The following is a 12,364-nucleotide window of genomic DNA, read 5'->3' on the forward strand; positions in this document are numbered from 1 at the left end:
TTGAAGTTAACTTACTCTCCTACATGGATAAATATTTTAATGGCGTAAAGTTGTAAATATCAGAAATAAACTTGAAAGCAATTCACACAAAATAGCAACTTAACTATTGAAAAACAAAGATGAATAAAGTAGATGCACATAAAATATTTGAGAAGAACAAAGCTGTGATAAAGCTAAATTGAAATTAAATCCTTAATCCATCATAACAAACATGAATCTCAGGCAATGAATTTTGCCCACTACCAGTGTTAAACAAGGCTGTTTTCTTTTAAGAAGAAAAATACTGATAGATTAGTTCTCATTATCTTATTATTTATAATGAAATTAAACTAAAAAATAAAACATTCCTAAGAAAATCTTTTTTTTTTTTTTTTTTTTAATTTCTTAAATGCCTTGCAAATGCCCACTTTGTAAGCTCCTAAAATTGTTAGGTGTTTGTTTGTTACAAAAGCACAACACTCGCAACATTTCAAGTTCTGATGAAGTGTTCTGTTAGCACAGAAAAAAATATTTTTTATATCAAACAAGATCAAAATTAGCCAGTTTATTCTTGGTCCATTTTTTATTAGATCACATGAACATTTCAGATCTCAGTAGGTATTTTACTTGAATTAAGCTGCCAAATACCCAAAGTTATTTTTATTCCATCTGCCAGAACTGAATTTTCACAGCCTTTGTAAGTATTTTAATACAAAAATATCAAGTCACAATTTCACCTGCATATTGCACCTGAGTATAAAAATATAAAATACAATTTTGTATTTCAATTTCCTACATTTTCAATAAAAACAATATGTTAATAATCAAGATTTCTGTAAATGACTCGCTTTGACCTATTTTAGCCTCTACACTTAATATGTCCAATTTTAAAAGCTGAGAAGTTGCTATGTTCTGCTAGAATTTGAAGAAAAACTACCTCCTAGCAGCGCTAGCAAAATATATTTTTAAAAAAGCTCAGTTGAGCATAATGAAGATTAAATCTACTGTTTAAAACTACTCTGCAAAATCTAAAATAATTATCTGACAAGTGCAAATGGAGACTTCTGACCTGATTTGCTTCCCCAAGTTTTCATTTCTCACAATGCAATAACATACAGAAAATGACTTACAGAGGTTGACAATTTTTCATGGTAGAAAGAGATAATTACTGAAATTTATATGATCCAATTTGAATAATATTTTTAAGCTTTTTTCAACAGAAGGCAGCAGATGGATTTTGAGATTTTCTCTCAAAACATTTGCCTGAACTACAGACATTTAACTACAAACAAACTAAATATTAAGCTTTTACATTCATCAAAAACAAAAAAAAGCATGGCAGTAAAGGTCTTGCAGTGAACAATACAAAAGCTCAAGTTTGAACTATTCCCAGCTCACTTCACCTTCTTCATTTTTATCTAGTAAGTAAAAGTGAACTAATAAACATCTGGTAAGTTCAACAGGCTTTGACCACAGGACCCAGTAATAAGACTAGCAAATCTATGCTGTAAAGCCACTCTCTCAGAATACGGCTCTCACTTCACAGTCTAGCATCAGACAGCAAAATACTTTTTTCCAAGAAGGATAAGAATGTGGAAGGGACTATAATTTGGAGTCCCATAGCACCTAATATAGTTGTAGGGCTACAGAAAGAAGGATGCCAGCAGCCATCTGATAATAGCTCACCAAAGAAAAGCAAACAGGCATATAGATCTATAGCTTTGTCTTTTTCACCTTATGAAAAGTGCATTAAATCCAATTAAAGATCTAACAACACAAAAACCATGATTACTTGCTATAAATCACTAGAACACTGAGCTTTTGTGGATCTAGAAAATGCAACCATGGAGATAAGCAGTTAAGAATTTAAGACATACAGAAAACTTCTGGAATATAACAGTATTTAGGATCATAGAAGTTTTGTATATCTACACATATACACACACCCTGGGATTGACTAAAACATGAGAACTTTAACAAAAGAAAAGCAATTAATATGCTTTTCTATAATCTTCATATTAGTTATCAGTGAAATAGAACTTATCTGCTTTACAACACCTTTCAAAATATTTGACAAATAATTAAACTATCAATATAACAACATGGCAACACAGATATTTTTTCCAACTCAGATCGGGCATAAAAATGCTTTTGTACAACTAAGCTCAAAATTTTTAAATTATGAGCTTGTATCCATTTGATATTTTGTTACATTGCCAGCAATACTGTAGTCTGCAAACCTGGACAGAATTATTTTTTCTTGAATGTTTATACAGTTAAGGAAAGAGAAGCAGTAATTTCAAGAAAAAAAAAAACAAGGAGAGCTTTTTGTTTTATACTTTTCCATCTCAGACTTTAAGTGTATACACCTCTGAAGTTCAGTATACATGTATTAAAACGTGTGCAAGGCCATCTATTGGGATGTGAGATTTTTTCTCTAACATTAATAAATCAATTATTTAATAATAAATATTAATAAATTGTTAATAAGAATACTACTTTAATCACTGCTTACACACAACTTAAAAATAACTTATGCACAGAAGTAGAAATAAAGATTGAGATGGTTTACTATTGTCAAGGCCTTCTTGAAGGACACCTAAGCACAGCTTGCAGGGCCTCGTCTCAAGGCACATAACCCAGGCTCTGCAGACAGACAGATATACACACAAATCTGGTATTAGGGATGAGAAGCATGTCCTGTGAGAAGAGGCTGAGGACATTGGGCTGTCCAGTTTGGTGAAGAACAAGCCAAGACGTGACCTCACTGCTCTTTGCAGCAACCTGAGAAGGGGAAGCACAGGTAGATGCTGGGCTCTACTCCTGGGAATTGATGTCAGGAAGGAAACAGCACAAAGCCGCACTGCGAGGAGGTGTCAGACTCTGCATTAAGAAAATTTCTTTACCATGCAGGTAGTCAACTACTGGAAGAAGCTTTCTAGAGAGACAGTTGATGCTCCATGCTTCTCAGTGTTCAGGAGACATTTGGACAATGCCCTCAATCGTTCTTCTGTGCTATAAGTTTTGGTTAGACCTGAACGGTCAGGCAGTTTGACCTGATGATAATTGCAGATCTTTTGGAACTGAACTATTCCATAATTTTTAAATGAACAAACTTATAAAATGAGGGGAAGAAGAAAGAGGAAGGTAATATATATATATATGTATATATATATATATATTTTTTTACAGCTGGGGTGGCCCGATGAAAAAATTTTGAAGACCTTTATTACCTCTGACCATCCCATTACGCAACTTTTTTTTGAGAAACCTTAGCCAGATATCTCAATTTCAAATTGCCTCTTCTCAGTAAGTTCATTTAATCAAGTGTAACTATTTTCTGATAATAAAATTAAGACTGCAAACACTCTTAAAATCACGGGTACATAGAAAAAGAAAAGCTAAAAAGAAAGCTAAAATAGAAATCTAATTATATTGTGAACACTCGTTGCAAGCACACCATATCCTACTGTCATGGTTTTGTGATTTTTGGTTTTCGGTATTCCACATCATAACATCATGTGGGGCAGTGGGAGTTTAACTGTTGGTGCTCAAGCTCTGGGTACCTGCCTGGAAGAATAGAAGAACTACATTCCCCAGGGGACTTTGCGGTCACAGAGAGTCTCGAGATACAACTCCTGGCAAGGTCACCTGATGCACTCTTCTTAGCCTGCTCTTCGTCGGCTCTCCTCCCTTTTCTCCCTGCTGCTCAACTGGACTGCGCATCTCACCTCAGCTCTCCGCGTTGTGGTGAGGCCTATCCACCCTTCGGACATTCTCTCTCTCATTATATTTGATTTATTAGCTTCAATTTTAATTATATTGTATTACAGTGTTATCTTGCATTCCGATAATATATTTAGTAAATTAGTTTGTTTCTCCTCAGATCGTTGCCGCTGTTTTTAATTATTTTGGGGTCCCCTGTTCCCTTTTTCCGGAGGCGCGGATCTGCGGATCCCTCCGCCCCGCTAGTCGCGGAACTGGGCTGAACCAGCCCGTAAACCACTGACACCTACTAAAATTGTTGTGACTCAAGTCCTTACATTTCAAGAGGACTGTTTCCATTTTGAAAAATGAGTCCGTAAAGAGATAAAAAGATATTTTTCATGAAAAATAAAAATTGTGCAAGACGACATTTTGAAAAGCAACATGAAGAATGAAATACTCCCACAACAGGAAGAGGAAGACTTAGAACAGCTGGTGATCAGGTACACAATTGCTAGATGACACAAGCAATAAGAAAATACTAAGCCAACACTGAAAACATTTCAGCATCGAGATGATATAAACACGAAACATGAAAAAAGAGCATCATTTTAATGAGCTTTAGGCATATGCATTGATAATTTTCAAAAACCAAAATACTGCAGAAGTAACTTCGTCATCTTTACTATAGTATTTTTACATTATCCTGCTGAGGAAAACTTCTTGTTCTTTACCATTCCTTACAACTTTGGTCTTATTTTTCTCCTCTTTGCTGGCTGTCTTCAGTTTCCATCCTCAATGTTTTGAAATTTGTGAAATTTCTTAACTTCTTCCTATTCAATGCAATACTTCTCAAGTTTTGTTACATCTTCTCTTCCCAAACACCTTTTTAAGTTTCAGGCCCTCAATTTCAAATTTCTTAAGCCTTGCTCTTGCTTCCACTTCTTCATTATTTTTCCTCAGATCTGTTACTCTGTATTCCTTGAGTTCAGACAGAAGGCTAAAAAAGCCATGTTAATTACAAGATTGAGAAACCTTACAGATCATTTACAAGATGTATCTCAAGTCTGTGAAGTCTACACTTTACTAGATTTCAGGTTCTCTGAAATCCTATATATTACACCTTCCCTCCACCACTGCCACTGCAACACAAAAATATGTGTTCAGAAATACTTCAAGGATCATTCATCACTCTACATATTTTCTATAGCCCAAAAGGGTCTGATCTGAAAAAGAGGCTGCATTCTAATAACTATACTCCAAAAGGTCCAAAAGACTACCAAAAAAACCCATTTAATTACCATGTTAATAGAGCAATAATTATTTTTCTTTTAAAAAAATGCAAACACTTATCACAGCAAGGCAATCCTGACAGTCTGAGATAACACAATGTTCTTGACTACTTTTAAACTGCCTCTGAAATCTTTCCACAGCTTTGAGGAAGGACAGATTTGACATTTATCCAGATCAAATACAGAAGTAAAAAGTATGCAACCTGTTGGATTCAGGACTTGATGGTCACTTGCATAGTACGTATGAGTAAATTACTTGTTTGGATCAAAAAAATATCACTGTATTTCTGTGGACTGATGAAATTTCAGGTATATTAACTCATCATTACTGGAAGGCTACTGTGCTATCCTTCCTGTAACTAAATTTAAAAAACAGATTTCCAATTAGTTTTCTGTCTATCCAAAACATTTATTTACACATTCACCTCTCTCACAACATATTAAATGACATGTTATATACTTATTGGATAACAGTATTTACCGTAAGTAGGATTCCAAGACTCTATCCAGTCGTTTATAGAAGGGTCGTGATGTAAAATATCCACTCCAATAGTGATGATCCCTGTCTGCATAGGTGAAAAAGTCTCCACTTAATACAGGGAAAAATGAGCTGCTGCTCCTTTCACCCAAATTACTTTCTTTGTGAAGAGCTTCAAAGTAATCCGATAAAGTTCCAAACTGGGCCTGGAAGAAAATTAAAATGACTATAGTTCCAGTTTCTTTATTAAGACATATGAAGAGAACGATATGCACACATTCCAGGAATATGTCAGTCTTTAAGAAGAATTATAACAGAAATTAAGCTATAATATTTCCCTGCACGCTTTTCAGACAAGAGTAATGATTCTTTCAGAAGTCCTTCATGAATTTCATGTTCAAGAAATATGAAAAGCTTTTTTTCCATTTTAAATATACACTAGTATCCAAAATAAAAACTAATTCTCAAAAAGGAGTAAAAGTATTCTCTTGTGTAAGTCTAATACATGAGCAAAGTATTTCCTCAGTACTATCTAAGTTGACATCTAGACTAAACAAGAAACTAAATGTAATACACCAAAATCTAGAATCTATACTATATGTAGAACTCCAAGTGACTGCTGATCAGAAAATTAAAAATGAATGTCAATAGTTTGTTGCGGTTTTTTTTAACCTACATTTAAAGAAATTGTTTATTGAGATCTGACATGATCAAAAGACAGTACCTGCAAGCTTGAGGGCTACAAAGGCAGAAAAGACAGTACCTTGTGCAACCAATAAAATCCTAGTCATCAGAGCTCTTAAGGCAGGACAGTGAACTCTCTATTCACTCTAAGTTCTTAGGAAGTTGGCCATGAAGTTTAAGTTCACTCGGGAAGGTGCAGCAGAGGATGCAGGGTGCAAGTTCTGCTGCTAAGATCATATTCACATGCATAAATGATGCCAACATATTTAAAAAAGAAAGAAAGGAAGGAAGATAAAAAGAAGGAAAGAAAGAAGCAAAAAACTAAATAAATAAGGAGATGGAAAGTAGGGCTAATAGTGCTGCATCCATACAAAGCATCTTAGGTATTGATTGTTTGAATCATAAAATGGCCCGGACTGAGAACGACCACAATGGTCATCTCGTTCCAACCCCCTGCTATGTGCAGGGTCACCAACCAGCAGCCCAGGCTGCCCAGAGCCACATCCAGCCTGGCCTTGAATGCCTCCAGGGATGGGGCATCCACAACCTCCTTGGGCAGCCTGTTCCAGTGCATCACCACCCTATGGGTGAAAAACTTCCTCCTAATATCTGACCTAAAGCTCCCCTGTCTCAGTTTAAAACCATTCCTCCTTGTCCTGTCACTCTCCACCCTCGTAAACAGCCGTTCCCCCTCCTGTTTATAAGCTCCTTTCAAGTACTGGAAGGCCACAATGAGGTCTGCCCGGAGCCTTCTCTTCTCCAAGCTAAACAATTCCAATTCCCTCAACCTTTCCTCATGGGAGAGGTTCTCCAGCCCTCTGATCATCTTAGTGGTCCTCCTCCGGACCTGTTCCAAGAGCTCCACATCTTTCTTGTACTGGAGGCCCCAGGTCTGGACGCAGTACACCTGATAAATAAGAGTATTAAATTTATTTTTGTTTTTAAGTTTTAAAAACCAGAAAAAGGGCTTGTTACTTCTTGTGATTCCCAAGGTATTAATTCAGGTGGACAAGCAAGGGCTAATTAAGTAGACTCCTAGAAACCATAATAGCAGACTCCTGAGCAGAACCTTACAGAAATGGTCCTTGAAGAACAATACCAGACGCAGAGCCCACAGCTTTTGCACTAGTGATGAATTCACATAGCTCTGATCAGTAGGAAATGAGACAACAGAAAATCTATTGCTGTTAGTGCCCAAAGAATAACTACTTGCTCAATGTAGTCAAGATAGTGATTGCAAGATGATCAAAGAGTATTTTCCAGGTCTATCCCCTTCCACAGTAAACATTCACATTTGCCATGTCACCCATACCTCATAGGAGACAATGCTGACAAGCTGTCAGCTGTGAGCCCAACAAATCATCCTTCTTACACAGAATACTGGTCAAGAAGCTGGCAGGAAGAACTAATATACTACTCAAACCTCTGGGATTAAGGTAATGGGGGAGATTTGAGAGAAGGTAGGGTATATACTGTATGCACAAACTGAAAAAGAAGTGAAAAAGGTAGACCAGGTTTAAAAAGATTAAATATGGGGAAAAAAAAGCGCTCTCACTTCATACATAAGAAAAACCAAGATTGTGCTCCACTACCTCTTAGTCCCATGTTAAGAAGTGATGAAAATTTAACAGCCTTCAGAAAGAATATACTGTAGAAGACTTTGAAGTACACAGTTTACACAGTAGAATGAAAGAATATGGATAATTTCATCTGATAATTCACTACTTCTGTAATCAGGTTAATCACAGATTTTACTGTATTAAACAGTATTATTTTAATAGTAAAAATATGTGCAAGCAATCGCATTTCAGTAAACTTTTTTTGTTTCTATGTCCTACAGTGCTGTAATAAACAAGAGGACCCAAGCATAGTGACATAGGTTTTCTGAACTTCCAGTAAGAAAATCAAATCAGTTCAAATAACAAAGACAAACCCTGTGAGCCTTAAAATAACTAAACTTGAACTCTGAAATGAAAGTAATCTAGTTTGAATATTACTTAGAATTTTCAAGCAGGTAGCATTACTGGGAATGTTTTGCTTCAAAATTACTAGTAAATACTCAGTATTTCAGAATCTGAGAAACAGTTTTCTGCACAAACATGAGGAAGATTTGTATTTACCTTAACATGCAATTCAGGATGAGCATTCATATAATCAAACAACTTCTGATAGTTCTGGTACTGCTGATCCCATTCTGAGCTCTCAGCATAACGAAAATCATCCCCTAGTGGAGCCAGCAGAACTTTAGTACGGAAAAGCTTTGACTTCTTTCTGTATTGATCTAAAATCATCCAAGCCCTTTGAAAAAGAAAAATAATATAATTCAGAAAACAGAAGAATAAAGATAAGTATTTGAAACAATTATTTGACATCAAGCTACGCATTACGGTGACTCTAAAAAACACATAACATACTGTTTCACTTAGTAATTAAAAGCTAGATGCAATTCCCTCTATTGGGGCATCACATTCAACCAATTGCGCTGCTGAAACTGTGCTAATTAAATCTTCCAAAAAGCATATCAAGATCTTAAACAGTAGGTTAGTCTGCATCAATTTGCTCCCGTGTCAGAACTAACAGTTTAAATTATGCTTACCTGCTTTATATTTAGATAACAATCCTAATCCTTTCCAGACCTTATTAAAAATAATAAGCAAGCTCTTCCCATCCCCTCCTGTAATTCACTTAGACACCTTAATTCATACCTCCACAGCCTTGACAGAATAACTGCCTATAAATTAATCTTGGAGTAACTTCAGCCTTGCAAAAAAAATTTCTTTTGGAAGACTGCTATTAATAACCACTGTTTTCCCTTCAGCCAACTTCCTTCCTGTCTTAGAGTCAAGCCCTCTTAACCTCAAAAACAGCCTTAAAAAAACAAAAAACCCAACACACAAAAGCAACCAAGCAATTAAAAAAAAAAAAAAGAAAAAGCAGTGAAATTCTCATTTGGCATCTACTCAGTTCTTTGACAAGGAAAATATACTTCTGTCATTAAGTAGCAGATTAAGAATAGTAGGAGTTACGAAGTATGAAGTCTGGTTTATTGAAAAGGTCAATACCAAAATCTTCAGTTGTTTATCCTCTGTAATTAAAGATGTGGAAATAATTTTATTAGGGAGCACAAATTATAGTAACATCCGAGAAAGAACAGAATTAGGAATGAGATGAAGTTTTAAATTGAAAATAGCAGCTAATTCCGGATTCCAATAATCTTTTTCTCCCAGAATTTTAACAGATGTTCTACCATCATCTACATTGAATTTGTACTCAAAATATAAACATTTCTGTAATAACTGAAACACCTCTGAAATCCATAAGCCCATATTTGATCAACAAGTCAGAGTTTGTTCATTTTCTTATTCAATTTTATAAATACTGAGTAAACACATCTGAATGTACAGTGATGGGAGGACGACATCAGCACAAAACCTTCAGTTGAATAGCTACAGTTCTGCCAACATGAGATTACAAACAACTAACAACTCTGCTTCTACCTCCCCTCTCTCTCTTTACTATAGCATACTTTATAGTTCAGATTACCAAATATTTATCAATATTACCAAGTGTTGATCAATATTTTCCATGACATTCAACAGGATGCTGATTTAAATGTGAAGTCTTCCTTCTCATACAACATATACAACAACTGACATAACAGAAAATTTGGTAATTCTACCTTATAAGAAGCCAGACTGTATTTTTCATTACACTCTATTGTTAGAAAAACGTTTTAGAGCCTCTTGAAAAGTACAGGACTTCAGGAAAGGTAAATTACTGGTTTATTTGCCCTTGGTATCTCTCCTCAGTGTTTTCCTGTAGTTTTTTGTTTGTTCGTTTTTCCAAATTCACTGCAGAATTCATTAGTGTTATTTGCCATTACCTCGAAGTGCTTTCACCTGTAGGATACCCAGATATTTTTAGGGGAGTAGTGGGATCCAGTGCAAACTAGTTCCATTACAAAGTACCAATGAAAAAATCTCATGTAGCATGTCAAGTATATCTTCTACTAAAAATTCTGTTTCAGGAGAAATTGTTCTCTAATAACTTCCTAAATCGTTCTCAAAGGCAGTAGTGAGAAAGTGTCATCAAAAACCTGCAGGCAGAACTTGCAGAAGATGAAAAATACTTTCATAGAAAAAAAAAAGCAGATTAGAAAGTTTCACTTTCTGGTCCCTAAGCAAGATATTAGGTAGACTTTGAGATATGTTTATTCTACCCTTCTGAATAAAAATGTGAAAACCATATGGATTAGTCATGATAAACTTTGTCTAGCCATGTAACAACAGTTATATTATAGAAGAAGCAACACCATTTTACTGGTTTCTTAAATAGTTAAAAATTCCTGTAATTATTGACAAAACACATAATGCATTTCTCAATATATCAATATAATATTAATAAGCCAAGTCAGTAACAACATCAACAATAAAAACAATTGACAAGGATGGTTTTCCTGCTGTTATCAAAGGAGGAGCAGCAGCCACCCACCTGTGGAAATCACAAGTAATTTTGCAGCAGCTAATAGCTATTCCAACATAACAGGGACTGTGAAGTCACGACTTAAGCCCATACAGCACATCAAGCGCCAGGGTCTCACTCTTTGCTCTATGATCTCAACTAGAAAACAAAACTACTTAATCTGCAATTTGCTATTCAGGTGAATTTGTGAAGGACATGTTTATGCATGGTAAGTACCCCCTACTCAAGAATCAAGAATCTGAGATCAAATACAAACACCAGTGCCACAAAAGCAATTGAATTCTACTCGCCAGTTCCACATTGAGCAATGTCATCAATTATAAAGAGGAAAAAGCTGAAGGACCAGAGTTGCTTCTGAGCAGTAGGGGAAGAGAAACAAAGCCCATTTTCTGTGCCTATAGAGTACAGAGCGTACATTTTTGCAGTTCTAATTCTTTCCTATATCTATAGATGGGAAAGAGATGTTCATCACAACAAGCTATGCTTCCTCAAACAAAACAATTCATTTCCATTCAAGAAGAGGGGGGAAAAGAAAACTGTATTTCTTGCAAGTATGACTAATCTTTTAACTTAAGTACAAGTTGCTTGCTCAAAAGCTAGAACTTCAACATATAGATGAGGGTACAGTTGAAAGACTAGGCATGTACAATCTTTACAACCAATGCTGTTCTGAGGTGTAATTTAAAAAGGACAGGCTTTCAATTAGGCAGCTCTCTCATTCCTTGCTTTAATTGCAATTAACTTCCAGGGCAGTGATAAATCCAACATCTTCTAGGCCTATCTTCTCCATCAAATATTTCTTTAGAATGCACGTAAAGCCATAACAGTACTGAAATAAAAAGCAATCCCATTGGGATATTTGAAATGTCTTATCAATTTAATTGCAATTCTGGCATTGATTAAAGGTCGCTACTGTAAACCCTACCTCTAAATTTAATGTATCAAATACTACCTTATTCAGCTCCATGTAGTATAGAACTCCTATATTTTTTCACTCAAGATATGACTGTGCTATAAACCTTTGCCTTGGAAAGCTTATGACATATAGATTTTCCAATTACTCCTGTATTTCTCCCATCTCTTCTTCATAGAGAACTGTAAAACTTCTGTTAAACAGGCCCAATCAGAAAAGTTTGTTTTTTACAATATTGCAACATTTTCTTTAAATATGAGTAATTCTGCTAGCATTTTCTAGGAAACCAGTATTTCCTGTAGTTTAATAAGAGTTATTTGAAACTACACTATTGAAGTGGAAATTCCTATGCTCTTTTTAGTGTCACAGACGTAAAGAAGCCAGGCTCTGAACACAAAGACAATGAGTCTGTTTCATTTTCCCCTTAGACAGTGTCTACCAACCTGTTGCATTTCCATGCTAAGACACTAGAATGTATCTGTAGTTGCCAATTATCTACTGAAAACTAAGTTTCTGAGACCATACTTGAAATACTTCAACCTCATCATACCTTCACAAAATATTTGCCACTCATCTTTTATCAGTTCCGTGTAACATAATGAAAGAACCATTTCTTACACAAGGTCTAGTTTAGATTGTTATGCAAAAGTGGCATCTTGGAAGCTCCCAGCTAAGTTGAAACTTAAAAAAAAAAAAGCTCAAACTGCATTGCAGCCTGTCTCTCTATATTATTCCCATAGCCTGCACATTTCAAGTATTTGTTAAACCATTTGCCACTCGCACATACATTTGTTGCAACCAATTGAGTCACATAATCAAGATTTTTCTTTA

The 12,364-nt window shown here is 35.4% G+C and overlaps 1 protein-coding gene across 2 annotated transcripts in view; it reads right to left on the reverse strand.

The window, feature by feature from the left end:
* Nucleotides 1–12,364, reverse strand: part of MAN2A1 (mannosidase alpha class 2A member 1) — a 110,622-nt gene that overhangs the window by 60,122 nt on the left and 38,136 nt on the right. For both annotated transcript variants that reach the window (XM_031602663.2, XM_090130607.1), the window contains 2 exons: nt 8,259–8,436; nt 5,458–5,660 (listed from right to left, as the gene is read on the reverse strand). In XM_031602663.2, the coding sequence (XP_031458523.2) occupies nt 5,458–5,660; nt 8,259–8,436 (381 nt within the window). The remainder of the gene's footprint in view (nt 1–5,457; nt 5,661–8,258; nt 8,437–12,364) is intronic.

Source organism: Phasianus colchicus, chromosome Z, assembly GCF_987193195.1.
Source record: "Phasianus colchicus chromosome Z, bPhaCol1.hap1.1, whole genome shotgun sequence".
Lineage (NCBI taxonomy): Eukaryota > Metazoa > Chordata > Aves > Galliformes > Phasianidae > Phasianus > Phasianus colchicus.